At 39.0% G+C, this 15,903-nt stretch overlaps 1 protein-coding gene across 1 annotated transcript; it reads left to right on the top strand.

The window, feature by feature from the left end:
- The first annotated feature begins 575 nt into the window (after positions 1–575).
- On the top strand, positions 576–10,551 carry LOC121812565 (zinc finger protein 512B-like). The gene is made up of 14 exons (XM_042215099.1): positions 576–643; positions 837–895; positions 4,380–4,954; positions 5,169–5,258; positions 5,975–6,079; positions 6,487–6,611; positions 7,020–7,106; positions 7,202–7,300; positions 7,402–7,569; positions 7,764–7,961; positions 8,038–8,139; positions 8,945–9,007; positions 9,399–9,497; positions 9,817–10,551. Exons 1-14 carry the CDS (start codon positions 599–601, stop codon positions 10,543–10,545), a joined length of 2,544 nt encoding a protein of 847 aa, XP_042071033.1. The 5' UTR covers positions 576–598; the 3' UTR covers positions 10,546–10,551.
- Positions 10,552–15,903: the final 5,352 nt, after the last annotated feature.

Here is a 15,903-nt window from a genome sequence, read left to right as displayed (position 1 = left end):
GGACCGGGGTTGGGGACCGCTGTGCTAGTAGCCTAAGTGAAGAAGCTGCATTACTTAACTTTATATTAGCTTCCTTGAATCCAGGAATGAATTCAAGGTGCAACGCGGAATTCGGCAAGGATGTCCTATTTCCCCTAAGCTTTTTATATTGGCAACTCAACTGTTAAAACTATTAATCAAGAATTCTAACGACATACAAGGAATATCAATTTTTAATAAAGACTTCAAAATAAGTCAATTTGCAGATGATACATCTATTTTTTTTTGAAAGATAAAATTTGTTGTATCTAATTTGTAAACTGATCCCGCTGCCTCTGCTTCATTTGATTAAAAACTTTAAGATGTACAATAATTTCTCATCAGTGCTTTCTAATTTATTGCTAGGACAATGTCAGTTGTTTGATAAAAATGCAATAATAAATGTATTAGTAGTTTCTTCAAAGACAAAATATTTCATTTCACTCACATGTGCTGTACCAATGTACCTGCACATGTGATGTGACAATAAAAGTGATTTGATTTGATTTTGATTTGTAATTTCATCTTTTTAATTGTGTCTTTTTTAATACATTTCACTTTTAAAGCTGCTGTCCAGCGAATGCCAGAAAGAGCCTGTGAAGTAAATACAGTTGGGTACTCAGAGGTAAGAATACACATCTAATGTAAAAACCTACGTCTTTTATTGTTTCTGAGATAGTGTATGTAAGGAGCAGGCAGTCCTGCTAGCATGAACGCTGTGACTGTGTTTCCATTTTCAAGTGTGGTAATAAAAAATCAGTTAACTTCATGCGCACAGCTGGATCTCTGCTTCACAGTTTTCTCATCGACTGTTTTAGGAGGATGAGTCCCAAACTGAAGACGGAGTAAAGATGAAGAGAACTTACAGTAGGAAAAGGTAAGAGGCTGGTTAACCTGGTGATTTTACATTGTACTCTTATATAAGTCATTCACAGTAAACAGATCTAAACAAGTACACAGGTTTCAGTAAAATACATCATTTTTGATAAGTGCAATGCCTTTTAAAAATCTCCATACAGCATTCTTTTGTTGAGATTTCCTACATGATAAAAGGTACAGTTAGGATAAACTTCCTAATGAGATGAGGAAATTCAGCGTTTGCACTTGCTGCTTATCCACATGCTGATATTAACCAAATGGCTGGTATAGGTTCAGGTAGAATGAGCTATGGATCATTCAGTTTTGAATATGGCGTTAATTTAAGGCTTCAAAAGCAAAGCACAGGGCAAGGAAGTTCAAGAACAAAAAAGGAAGTCTTTGCTTTGCAAAAAAATTTGTTACACAGAATAAACAGAGTGAAAAACATCTTACAGCAAGAAAGGACAGAGTCTGGTACATAGAGAGTGGCAGACACAGTGAAGGAAGGACGCAAGATAAAGGTGGCAGATTAAAGAGCAAGTAATCACTCTGGCAGGAGGAAATACACAAGCTCAGGAAGCGAAGGGTGTGAGAGGATATGTGAGTATAAATGGGAAATGATAAAAGAGAGAAAAAAGAAAGACAAAAAATGACCTGGGTCTTTATTTTTTCTTTGCACTGAAAAACTAAACAAATGGGAACACCCATCATTAATGAGTGATTAATGAAAATAAAATAAGATTAGATCTAAAAGAATCATAAAACCCGGCTCCACTGTTGTGCTCCTTCTTGGTTTTGGCTGTTTAAACTTTGTTTAATTAATTAATTAAATTCAATTTGCTATAGAATTTATGTGCAAAGTGCTTTTTTAAGTGCTGCTCAAAAGCATATATGTTTGTATTATATTAATAAACAAATAGTTCATCATTTATTTAGCTGCATTCTGTTCATATTGTGCAGTATAGCAACTGTATATAAAAGATGAACCTAAATATTGACGCAAAAGGTGAAGTTGCTTGCACCTGTATTCTTTATAATGGCCTGAAGGGGGATCAGATTGGATGTAGCCACTAGGGCTGTGCGATATGACAAAATCGTGACATTAACACGTATATTGTTTCATGTTGTACTCTTCATTTATTTTGTGTTGTTGCAAAAACATAGGGCTATATCGAGTTTTTTAAAAATATCGATATATTTTCATACGAGATATAAGATGTGACAATATTGTTTATATCGATATAGTCTATGTTACGTTATAATTATACTTGTGGAGCCGCAAGTTTGCCTCTCTTTTGTCCACTTTTGTCTCTACGCAACGTTACTCGGCCTCGCCTCTCTTTCACTGAACACAACTCCCCCTCCACCCCCATAGCTTCACCTGCAGGCAATGACAAGATGAACACGGCAAATCTCCGTTAACGATTTACCGCAGATCGCCCCGTGCGTGGGGCTGGACGGCGTCAATGTGTTAGCGAGCTAACCGCGCTAACAAGCTAACTGCGCTAACGAGCTAACCGCGCTAACGACATGCAGCCCACAGGGGCTGCATGACCTAAAATCCTTTCATTTTCTCAAAAATCGACAGTGCGCCTTATGTATGAATTCTGGTTGTGCTTATTGACCGCGAACCGATTTTATGTGCTACACGGTGCTCAGCAATCTGTCAAAAAATGTTTTAGTACAACTTTGGTAAGCTACGAAGCTGCAGCGTTTGATGGATTGTCGGAGCATTACGGCTACCGAGGAGCCTCACGGAGTGATACGTAGTGCTTCAACGTAATATTACCGTATTGTGTGTGTATAAGGACCATAAATGGCACCTGTTAAGAGACATGGTTACAAAGAGGATTTCAAACTCCAGGCTGTCAGTCACGCAGTAGAAGTTGGGAACAGAGCAGCTGTGAAATCTGTCTTTGTTATTATGCTCAGCGTCTTTTAGTTTACATTTTGACTGCACAATTGTGAGCTTTTTGTTATGCACAAAAACAACATTGTTTTCTTTTATTTATGGAGCATTATTATTTAATAAATGCTCATAATTTATTTTTGAGTAAATTTTTTTCATGTACATCTGCTGTATGTTAATAAAAGTGCCTGTGTGACATCTGGGACACAGCTTTGACTAAGAACTCTCTTTTTGTTCTTACTTTATGGCTTTAAAAAAATATCGAGATATATATCTTATATCGCCATCCAGCTAAAAAATATCGAGATATGAATTTTGGGTCATATCGCCACAATTCACTGTACTTACGATTTCCCTACAAAAACACACTGTTTACTGCAATTTTTCATTGCTTCAGATGACAGTTTGTAGTAGTCACTGAGGCACCACAGAAGGACCAGCCAAAACTAATCGAAGAACTTATTTCATCATAACAAGAAAATCATTGCAAATGAGCTGTGTCAGACACATAAATGATATCTAAGTTATTCTTATTTGTTTTCTTAAATAAGGGGCTACCTCTGTGTCATGGACATGATTCGGTTATGAAAAGCCTGACACGGTGTAGAAAACTGTAATGTGCCGGTTATGAAGCAAACTGGTCGAAAGATTTTACAAATGAGAAGAAAAAAACAAGCTGTCAGGTGCTCAAAATAGACCTCACTCTCAAATGTTACAACAGGTTTTTCCACATGGCACGCTATATAATAAAGACTCACAATATCTATTAATATATAGTAAAGTTATGGTTTCATGTGTTGGTCAAAACACTTGACTCCAGGTACGCAACTCTCAGCCAAAAACAAGTATATTTGCCTCATTTATCATGAGTCCAAAGTATTGCAGGAAATCCAGAACGTAGCATACAACACTGCAACAACAGATACGTGGACGAGTTGAACCATGCATGTCTGTATGAGTTTAACGGTGCACTTTATGAGACTGGACACTCGATGTTTACAGACAGGGTAGTTTCTAATGACCATTAGTACTTTTGATGTAGTGATTACAGAAAATCCACTATATTGTTATATATCTTTATCGGGATAAAAAAATGACTTATATCAGTATTGAGATATAAGATTTTGGTCATATCGAAATCACCATGACATCACACATGAGTTTTGAAATCTGTATTTTGGAATAACTCTGTTGTGTTTTTTGATTAAAAAAGGCCATAAGTAAGTGATGGGCTCATACAAATGTTGGCAAAAACACTTAATTTCTAAGCTACTGCTTGACATAAATCTTATTTCTTTTTCATTTACTCATATAACTGTGTCTCACTTGAGTTATGACCTCAGTTAACATTTTCATTTCTAACTCTTACTTGATGTAATTTCATGTTTATTTTGTAAACTATACACATAATTAGTCAAACAAACAACATAACAGTGTTTGTTTTAGGGCTACCCTTCTTCTTTTCAGTCTCATCTTTTATTTACACCCTCTGACCCACACTACAGTTAAATAATCTGTTCAGGACCAAATGAGGTTCCTGTCTGCATCAGCATTTTAGAAACTTTTAATTTAAGTTTTTTTTTTCTTTTATTAGGTATGAGGACCTCCAGAGTGTTTCCCTGGGAACAGTAGATTACTCGACAACCAGCTGTTCTGTGATGTCATCAGATGGCCTGGCCAATGGGTCAGACCCAGGGTCCATCGGTCCGCCCACTGCAAGGCTCCCTCCAAGACTGGTCGCGAAGGATGTTTGGCCTCAAGGCCCAGAAGCTAGCGGGGAGCAGTCCCAGCCTCATGATCAGAGCTGGAACTCCAGCAGGGAGCAAGGACCTGACGCCTGGGCTCCAGGCAGAGACCGACCCCAGGACCAGGTGTGGAACTCTGGCAGAGACAGAGGGGGACACTCCAGTCAGGACCAGATATGGATTCCAGGCAGGGACAGAACTCAGTGTGGGCTGGATCAGTCCTGGATGACAGGCCGGGAGCGGGGTCCTGATCAGGGCTGGGCAGCTAGCAGAGATCAAGGACAGGATCAGGCCTGGAATGGAGGCAGAGATCCAGGAAGGGACCGGGACTCGTCAGGGCCGGAACAAGGGTGGGGTACTGGCCGAGGCCCAGATCAAACCTGGAACAACACAAACAGGGATAGAGGGAACGTGTGGAGACCTGGTAAAAATGACCATATGGACTGATTTTGTTTTGAACACTGTGAAATGTCGTAAAATAATATGAGCTTCTTTCATGATATCTGCAAGCTACAAGCGAAAACCAGAACCTATAACACATGTGCGAGTGACAGCTTATAAGAGAAGTGCAGGCGATATATGTGCAGAGTAGATGTCATCATTTAGGTTATGATTTTTGATTTTGTCTAATTTTTAAGACTTGAACATGAAAAAGGTCCAGAGGCCAGAGATGGAGCCAAGCCCCGCACCCAATAACTTCACACAGCCACCAGAGGGCAGAGAATCCTGTAAGTTTTCAAGGAGTCTGCATTTAATGCAAAACTGAAAACTCTATATGTTACATTTCTATCTCACATATCTGTTTCATGCTGCTTTTTTGTCTTAAACTGAATATTATTTCCATATTAATAATACTTAGGACTGAAGTAACTTTATAAATCAGAACTATAGTTAGACATAAATCAGGAATTTGAAAAGTTGTTTCACAGTTTGTCCCTAACCATTATGGGAAAACAATATGAGGCCGTTTTCTCAAGTACACCACCTTCCTTTCAGTCTTGGCAGCAGTACTATCAGCCACTAATTTGTTTTGGCAGAGCGTCTGGCACACCATAGCCAATGACTGTTTCACTGTTTGATCAGAGAATCATTACAGAGAAGCATTTTCCCCTCATTGTAACTTATCGTGAGGTTTCTCTAAGAGCCAGGCTTTCTGTAGCAGGAATGCTGTAATCATAATTCAACAACCAACAAGCATTCATGCATTGAAAAGAAAACATTGTATATACTTGTATATATATCTGTGTATCTTTTATCTTTTATTTCTAAAGTAATTTAATATAAAATTCTACATGCTGCTAATGGAGAGATGACAACCTTTGGCAGCAGTCTCTGCATCTAATCAATAAGGAAATTTGACCTTATTAAATAATAATTATGATAAAATAGTATAAAAAGAAAAATAAGCTTGATTGCATCCAGTCATTCAGTGTGACTCTTGCAGGTTCAGATGCTGCCAGTGCTGGTCAGGCCTCAACAGCTCAGCCGAACGAAGACCAGAAACCTTCAATCCTGCCGGCTAAGAAGGAACCTCCTACTTATCCTCCAGGTCAGAGCAGCAGCTGTTTACCACAGATTTATGTGTTTTAATAGAAAGTAATCTTATTACACTATGTTTTATGTGCACTTCTTTGATTGAAACTGTCAATAGGCTTTATCTGACTGCATTTTTCTTGCTTCACACAAGTATGAGTTTTAAAGGGGATTCTGGGGGGGGGGGGGGGGGTGTATTTTATCTTGATTTAAACTGATTGTAAGAAATTGAAAAAGTTGTTGCTAAAACTTATATTAAATTTGAATGATTAAAAGTGGGTGCTGAAGATAATCTGTAATTTAATCAAAATATTATTGTATATTAAAATAGGTAAGGAGTAAGCTGCTTCTTTTTGTGATGCTCTGTGCGTCGTGTAAAGTTAAAAAAAAAGGAAAAGTTGCCTATTTGTTGACATCAACTAGGAAGCCAAGAGGAACGCTGGCAGCTCCAGATTGTTGCCAAAGGAAGAGTCACCTGTCCAAAGTGTAAAAGTGTGAGCAGGAAGACTGTGGAGGGGCTGAAGAAACACATGGAGAACTGCCGACTGGTGAGCCCTTCATGCATAATAGTGATATTAGAGTTTTGGACCATCTAGCAGGAGCCTTCTGCTTTACTGTTTCTCCTGGAAGACTCTAATAATTAGTTATTACTAGTAATGACATTATTTGGAATAATTGGAGTAAATAAATTATGTTTTGTGTGTTTTTTTATAATTTTTTCCAGGATGTCAATTTTCTATGAAACACATTCTGCACTGAAACCAGTTCACACACTCTTCATATTAGGCATCAAGTTTTTAAAAAATGAATGGGTCTGTAGTGTGGTTTGTGCTTTACATTTGCACTGGGAAAACCTAGTCTGACTAATATTTCCATAACATAAAATCTGCTTGTGTTCTTTGCTGGTGTAAATGTTTACCAAATGAAAAAGTACTGTGTCACTCTGTTATCTGTAGCAACCTTTTACCTGCCAACACTGTGGGAAACAGCTCAAGTCTTCAACAGGGATGAAGTATCACATCATGGCTGACCACAGCCACTTGGTAAGACTACTCAGAAATAAGCATTTTCAGTCTTAGTTTAATTTAGTTTATTATGGTTTTACTGAGTTTGTTGCTACCTTTTCCTGCTTTTGTAGCCTTCAGCTGATGATACCAAGGACCTGGATGATCGTGCTATAAAAGACAAGCTACGTAAAATCCTGAAGAGACTGGGCAAATTAAAATGTTCCAAAGAGGTAAAATTTGCATGTATTGTGCTGTTTTAAGAAAGGAGATTTGATGAAAGATAAAAGATTAAACTGGTGGTGTGAAAAAATGTGGTTTTTTTTCTTTATAGGGTTGTAACGCTGCATTTACCAGCATCATGGGCTACGTGTATCACATGAAGAAGTGTGGAAAGGAGGAGTCCGAGCTGGAGAAAATGCTGCTGAACTGCTCTCACTGCGGGAAGACGTATAAATCCAAGGCTGGTCTGGAGTATCACCTGAAATCAGAGCATGCTCCTGTGAGTCATATATGTCATCGAAGCCACTAAATACTATAAAAATTGTAATTCGTTAATACTCTTCATTCAAATTTAAATTAATAGACAATTAGACAAGATGCCAGCCTTGTTTTGTCACCTGTCCTTTTAATTCGAGTGTCTGTGAAACTCTTTGTGCCTCATCTCCATTAAGTTTATTCTCTTGGTTCATCCAGACCCCACAGAAGACTGAGGAAGATGAGGCACTGAAGGCTCAGAGGGAGGCTAATCCAGAGAGGACGCCCAGCGGCAGGGTGCAGAGAGCCTCGGCCCAGGTGGCCAACTTCCACCTGGCTGAGATTGCCAACAATGAACTGCCCAAAGACTGGCCCAAGAGGAAGTTTCAGTCCGACCTGGTACCAGATGACAAGAAGGTAAGAGAAGATTCACTAAAATTGAGTATGTACTGAACATAAATACGTTTCTTCTTTCTCCTGACGCTCTTTTCAGTTGAAATATGCCCGACCCGGCCTCCCTGCTTTCAGCCAGGAGGTGCTGAGGAAGTGGAAGAATGAGGTGAAGCTGCAGAGGAAAGTCCAGTGCCCCAACCAGGTAGAAAACAACAAGTCTTATTTTTACCTGTTTAAGAGAAATCAGCAGACTTATTTATTTTCTTATCTGAGTAATTGGATCAAGATGTCAAGAACAAGTGTAATTAGCATAACTTTGCCGGTTCGATCCCCAGCTCTGTCTGGCCTGGTTGTTGTGTCCTTGGGCAAGACACTTCACCCTACTGCCTACTGGTGTTTGTTGGCCGATGGAGCGATATGGCTGCCTCGCTTCTGTCAGTCTGCCCCAGGGCAGCTGTGGGGGGGGGTTTGGGGGGGGGGGGGGGCCGGTTCGATCCCCAGCTCTGTCTGTCTTGGTCGTTGTGTCCTTGGGCAAGACACTTCACCTACCGCCTACTGGTGATGGGCCGATGGCGCGATATGGCAGCCTCGCTTCTGTCAGTCTGCCCCAGGGCAGCTGTGGCTACAACTGTAGCTGCCTCCACCAGTGTGTGAATGTGAGAGTGAATGAATAGTGGAATTGTAAAGCGCTTTGGGTGCCTAGAAAAGCGCTATATAAATGAAATCCATTATTATTATTATTTTTTCAATAACCTGAAATGTTTCTCTTTGTAAATGTATGTTTTTAAAGAGATATATAGAGATATTTTATATTATTTTATGTCATATATACACTGTTGCATTGGTGAACATTCATAGTAAACATGGCCGAAGTTTCAAATAGAGAGGTCAGTGTATGTACAAGTAATCCCTGTGGATGTGTATGATGTCAAGGGGAGCAGATGTCCATAACATGGTTAACACAGTATTCAAAGCCCATAATATAACATAATGTGTGTCGTCGTCAGGGTTGCGGTTGCACCTACACGAGTGTGTCTGGACTCAAAGCTCATCTGGGACTCTGCACGAGGGTTTGTCTCTTTTTTTCTTTGTTTAGGAAATAACAAACTTACAAACTTTCTAGGATTAGCAATACATTAAATGACACCAGGTATAATTAAGTTGAAACTCATCAATGTATTAGCATGAAACCCTTCTAATGCTTCATCTGGACCGGCATTTACATCTGCTTTTAGTCAGCTCCTCAATTTTTTGGGATGATTCCTGTAAATTAAAGAATGAAGTTTGTAAAAGCTGCTTTGAACAGAATTTTGAAAATGTGTGTATTTGTAAAATTATTCAGTCAGTTACTCAGACCATTAAGTGAAATATAAAAGTCAGTGCACTATGCGCAGTTAATACTTTATTTGCATTAAATTCTTATAATCTTTTCAAGGCTGCTTTTTCCTGATCTGATTCCAGGGCGACTTTGAGGCCGGTAAATACAGATGTCTGATCTGCAATAAAGAGTTTAACTCTGAAAGTGGAGTGAAATACCACATCAACTCTGTCCATTCACAGGTAATGAAAAGTTCACAAGTTTCTGGCTTGAGCCTTTTTTCTGTAACTATATGTAGATGACATTGCCATGAATGCATATACTCTATATCAGGGGTTGGATATGAGCAGCTCCATAGTGTGGTTGTTTAAACTCATCAGGAAAGTTTTTACTAAAGTCATGAATAAAGTGATGTCTCAGACTTACAACAGCAGAATCAGATTTCTTTTTGCAAACAGACGAGCTGCCCCCTTCTGGCCTATAATGCAATAAATAATAAATAATGTAAGTTTAGTGTATGTTATATAATAGCACCTCTTCGTGTTGCGTGTATCTCAACAGGATTGGTTTGTGACGAACAAAAAAGCCTCCAAGAAGTTTGAGAAGTTCCTTAAAAACCAGCCCAAAGAGGTCGTCCGTAATGTGGATAAGCAGACTGTTGATCAGTACCACCATCATCACCTGCAGCATCATCCTCATCATCATCAGCAGCAGCACCATCAACAACACTCACATCACCACCATCATCAGCAGCAGCAGCACCACCAGCTCCAGCACCAGCCTCTGCAGCACCCACTTCAGCCGCTGCATCACCTCCAACACCAAACTCAGTACCTCCATCCAGAGAGGCAGAACCTTCCTCCACAAGTGGACCCCCAGCCCCAACAGCCGATGCTCCAGTACACCAGTTTGGAGCCTCCTCCGGGGCCAGTGTGGGTCGATATGGACCACAGAGGAGCCGTGCTGGGGCCGGAGCAGGCCCCGATCGAAATGGAAATGGCTGACAAACCTGAGGAGGACAGTGGTGGGATGGTGAAGGATACAAGGAGAGGGAAGGAGGAAAAAGGAGTAGATGTAGGGGAGAGGGGGAAGGCTGATAGGAAGCAGAAGGACTGCTTCACTTTCGGCGGTAGCAGCAGAGGCGGAGGTTGTGGGCGCAGCAGCAGCAGTAGCAGTAGCAGCAGCAATACCGGCAGCTCATCGAGCGAATCGGAGGTCGAGCAGCAGGAGCGGCAGAGACAGATTGACCAGTGGAGCCTGAAACGACCGGGCATCATGGGCCTTCGCTGAGGCTGGAAAGCGACAGAGAAACATTTAAAAAGACCTAAAAAAACACACTTTCCTTCACATTTCAAATGTCTGCAGCTGATTTGAATGGAAGTAGAGAAAAAACGGTGAAGCGAGAAAAACGTCTGCATAAGTTTTCCACAAGACAAACCTGTGAGACGGCAGCTGAGACAATTAAATCCACTAACCTTTCGGAAGTGACGGTGGATGCCTTGAAGACAAGCTCTCAAGCTGTGAGCGTGGAAAGCTCAGACTGCTCGTGTCCAGAGGCTGTTTCTGTCTTGAAATGGTTGTCGTTGTATAACCTTGAGAAATGTAGTTTATCGTGTTTATCTGTAACAGATTGTTTCCACCAACTTTAATTGTCTTAATTGTTTTAAAAGGTTTCATAAAACTCTTCTTGTCTTTCATGTTTTGATTTAAATGGTAAATGGCCTGTATTTGTATCGCGCTTTACTCAGTCCCTATGGACCCCAAAGCGCTTTACACTACATTCAGTCATCCATCCATTCACACACACATTCACACACTGGTGATGGCTACATTGTAGCCACAGCTGCCCTGGGGCGCACTGACAGAGGTTAACCTGAACAGAGACTGCCAGGTGGAGTGTTTACTTGTACTTGTCTAGTCACACTCTCTGAAGACATTCTGTGCCTCTCGAGTATGATTAGTATGACTTCATACTACTCATCACTTTTAATTATGACTGATCACCATCCTTGGTGAAGTAATGTTGGAAATGACAGGATCACTGTTCACTGGCTTGGATTCTTCTGTCTGTCTGATGTTGTTTTCATTTCAGATTTTTTTTATATAATTTTGTATTTAGTTGCCATTCTTAAGTGAAACCTGCTGCCAGTTTACAGACTTTTGGGCATGTACATGTGACATATAAGTAGCATTGAAGCAAATCTAATGTAAAAGGAAAGAAATGAAAATAACATTGTATCAACCAACACTTTATTTCCTAAAGTGTACTGGAAACATCAGTACTGTTCTTATTAAGTGCAAAACAGCTTAGGCAAGTAATCGTGTCCATTGTATGACTGCAACTCATATCCATCAGTTACAGAATATAATGAGCAGTCTGAAACCACGTATCACCAACACAGCTGGAAATTCCCTCCTAAACTGAATCTCTTGATCCTGATAATGTTCTGATAATTTCTTGAGAACTTGAAGGCCATATTAAACATTTATTTTCTTATTTTTCTTTTGATATTAGTGAATATATGGCACAAAACGTCCAGTTTTTCGCTATAATCACTTCTAAACCTCTGGTAAAGATTTCATGCGCATAAAATCAGTAACATTTTCCTTAATCCTGTGAACAAACTGACAAATTAACCAAGCACAGCCTCCTTAGTGGAGGTAGCTACAGGATGTACCCCCGGTTAATTAAAGCTCTGTTCGTGTAGGATTATTTGCTGTAACCTGTGAAGTCGGAAACCTTAGAAAATTTGTTATGTACCAAGAAACAGAAACAAACATAGTTTAATTTGTTTGCGTAGAAATTAACCCGTGAGTGACATGGCGTGATTTTTTGTTCTTTTATTTTTGTTGAAATGTAGGAATCCTTTATTTGCCAAAATCTGGTTCAACGTCAGCAGTTAAAAATAATCTTAACTCAAGTTATGTGTGTGTTGCTTTATTGGCTTTATTAGATAAGTGCAGTGAAGAGTGACAGGAAAGTGGAGGGAGAGAAAGAGGTCGGATTCAAACCTGGGCTGGCCGCTCCCAGCAACACAGTGTATGGTCACCTATACCAAAAAAAAAGAAAAACATCAGTAAATGTTAAAAACAACTATTTTGTCTCTTCTTTATTTCACATTTTTATGTCACATTTGATTATGTTGTGCAGACCTTCAGTCAGAGTGCATGCATCCTCCCAGCTCTCCTCCACTGACATAAATGCAGCTGACTGGGGTGTGATGAATGGAAGCTAACTGTCATGTAACATGAAGGATATTCACTCTTATTTAACCGACAGCATGTAGCCTAATGTTTACGTACTCTGTGTTTTGTATCTCCTACAGTGGGAAATTGTCACGTCAGTCAGTTCTGTGATGTTTTCCTATAAATGTGCATATTTCTTTACAAATTTATTTTGAATGTATAAATGTGTTTAGTTCTTGTTTCTCTCATTTCTTCTGCACTCCCATAGAGCTGGATAAATGAACCATTTAACACAAATTGTCTCTTAATCAGTGAAATTATGTAAAGTGAAAAACACCCATGACTGTATTTACTGTTTGATTTTCTTTAAAGTGCTTTAACTCTCTTTACCCTCCATCAGATGCCTTTAGGATGAATAGTTGGCGTTGTTTAAGTCTCAAATTAGAAAACGCATTATTTTTTTATTTTTATTATTGTTATTCTCTGTTCATTTTAAGTGTTGGTGAACATTTGGTTCTGAGTTGTGTCAGGACCTCTGCATACTTACTTGCAAGTCTCTTTTTTTCATTTTTAGACTGTTAAGACTGAAAAGTCTTTAAAACATGAATTTTACTTTAGTTTTATATCTGTCTTTGTCACTAACCACTGCAGATTTCTTTTGATGGTGTTTGTACGTAAGAGGGAAATAATTATAAGACTTAAGTCGGTAGTTTCTAATCTTTGTGGGTTGTGATCTCATGAAGTGAAGCCAGCATCTACCTTCATGAGAGATTGCGTTTTCTTTGTGGTCACTTTATTAGGTACACCTGTCCAATCTTAATTTGATTCAGTTCAACTCTCTGAATGTAAAGCCTACTTTCTGTCTAAAATATTGAGGGTTTGCTTAATATATGAATTCTTTTGTATTGTAATATGATGGACGAGAACATTTTTATCATGATGAGCTCTATAATAAACACAATCGCACATTTCTGATATTCTTCAACATAATCTACACATGAAAGTAGATTTTTTTAGAGCCGAAATAATTTACAAGATAACTGATACTGACAGCTGCTGGAGCCAAAACAGTAAAACACCTGTGACAAAATAGCTTGAATGAATTAATTTAGCTCAACAAAATAGCCCAATTAAAGAGAAAACAAATGAGCTCAATTTAGCTCAACAGGTAAAATTATTAATATTTCTCCTTCTTTTGGGTGTTCACTTTCGGGGGTTACCACAGCACATCATCCTCCACATTCTTAGCCTCTAGTTCAGGGGTAGGGAGAGAGCCGGTGTCCTGCAGGTTTTAGATCTCACCCTGGGTCACCACACCTGAATCTGAAAATGATTAGTTCATTACCAGGCCTCTGGAGAACTTCAAGACATGTTGAGGAGCTCATTTAGCCATTTAATCAGCAGTGTTGGATCAAGGACAAATTTAAAACCTGCAGGACACCGGCTCTTGAGGCCTGGAGTTCCTTACCCCTGCTTTAGGGTCACACCAACAATCTCCCTGTCCATCCATAAAACTTCTCTGGGTTTTTCTTTTTCCACTTACCTTTCAGCTCCATCATCATCATCCTTTCTCCACGGTCCCTGCTCTACATGTCCAAACCCTCTCAGCATTACCTTTCTAACTTTGTCTCCAAACCTCTTAACCTTTGATGTACTCATTTCTAGTTCTGTCAATCCCCTAAATACAATAAAAGAACAACAATACAGTAGAAAGCTGAAAAGAATTCAGTTAAATAGATCACATTCAGTAACTCAAAATAAAATAAAAGTGACTTCCTAAATGTAGCAAAAAGTGTATACGTACAGCTCGTTTATGATGCTGAAAAGGGTCATTTGGGGTATTTCATTCAAAACTTTCTAGTAACGCCTTACAAAAGCTTATTACTCCTAAGACACTTCTGAGTCACCATGACCTACTGTACTGTAATGCTACTCTGCTACAGGTGCTGCAAACAGTGCTGATAGTGGAGAGGAAACAACTCCTAAACTTACTAAACTCTAAATGACTCTGAACACCTTTATCTGCTTTATGTTAAAAAAAAAAAGTTCTGATATAAAATCATATCAGACAGCAAACCGTATACGTCAGTGTATGTGTTACAGGTTAATACAGGGCAGTAACGTCATTGAACTGGTACATTCATCAGGGTTTACAGAGCTGTTGTTTTGCATTGCTAAAGATTGCACAAAGTTACCTTATCAGTTAAGGTGAGGTGTTGATGCTGTGGTTTCTTCAGAGACCTAAAAGTGTGGCTTACAAAATATTAAGCAAAGATTAGAAGGACTGTGTAAAAAATTAGACAATTTATGTTTTATTATTTCTCCCCCCTTTTTTATGGCAGTCATATTTATAATAAACTTTGTTCTCACCCTGCATGCACTTTGGCATGTTTCACAGCACAAATGAAAGCAGACTTGCATCAGCCTTTTCTATTTGACTAAACATTTGACCTATTTAATAACTGAAGCTCTGCATTTTATGGGATAACACTTCTTCCTGCTGTCTTCCTGTCCTTATATTGTAGACCAGCATCTGTTAATGCTGGAGCACAACTCTGACATCTAGTGTGAGTTTTTATTCTAATTGTTTCTGTTCCATTCAACTGGAAAGAAGTAGTGAGAGGCGCTCAAGATTTCCATTTGATATTAGTAATGTAAACATGATTTGATCTCAACCTCCTGTTAAGTGATTGATTTCTAAGAGGTTTCAGTTCAATGGTCATACTAGAAGTAATGCTGGGAGCAGAAGTAGTTTATTGTTGTTGAAGTGTTTTTAATGAACTGACAAATGATAATGATGAAAACTGATATCTTGTGCAACTTTTAACCCTCTTCAAAAAAAAAACACAACAGTTCGATATCCTGTATTGTCCAGGCCAGATTTAAATAAAGGTTCAGTCCGTTAGTAGCCATATAACATCTGTAAACAGACCAAGTGACTGATTTTTTTAATTTTATGAGACATGATTTTTATTCAAGTGACAACATTTATTCAACAATTAACACCACATTGTTTTTTTTATTAGAAGTTATGTGCTGCTGTTGCATAGTACTGGCAGTGTTATAAGAACAGATAATAAAGATTTATTCATGCTCATTCTGTGTCTTAATAATACTGAGTGGAGGCTGGCATAAAGAGTGATAGGTAAAGGATTAACCCCACTGCATTCCCCAGTAGAAATGCCTGTCTTAATTCATATCTTTTAAATCATGGCTCTTCTTTCTTGACTGCAGCAGTGGTATTCACATCTCAAATCATCTCATATTATTGCTCCATCGTTGAAACTTTAACCCGACAAATTTGGGGTTGGCTCTTCCTTGACATCTTATTTGAACTGTGGCTGTGCATCAGGCAGGTTTGAGGAGTCCCAGTCAACAGATATACAGGTCCATTTTCTTTACTAAATGTACCTGTTGTTTACATGTTTGAAATAAATTAACAAACAACAAAGTTAATGTCAT

This window comes from Haplochromis burtoni, unplaced genomic scaffold (genome assembly GCF_018398535.1).
Source record: "Haplochromis burtoni strain Fernald_Lab_line unplaced genomic scaffold, NCSU_Asbu1 Contig_659, whole genome shotgun sequence".
NCBI lineage: Eukaryota > Metazoa > Chordata > Actinopteri > Cichliformes > Cichlidae > Haplochromis > Haplochromis burtoni.
Note: the sequence above shows the minus strand (reverse complement) of the source record. Positions and strands in the feature narration are given on the sequence as shown.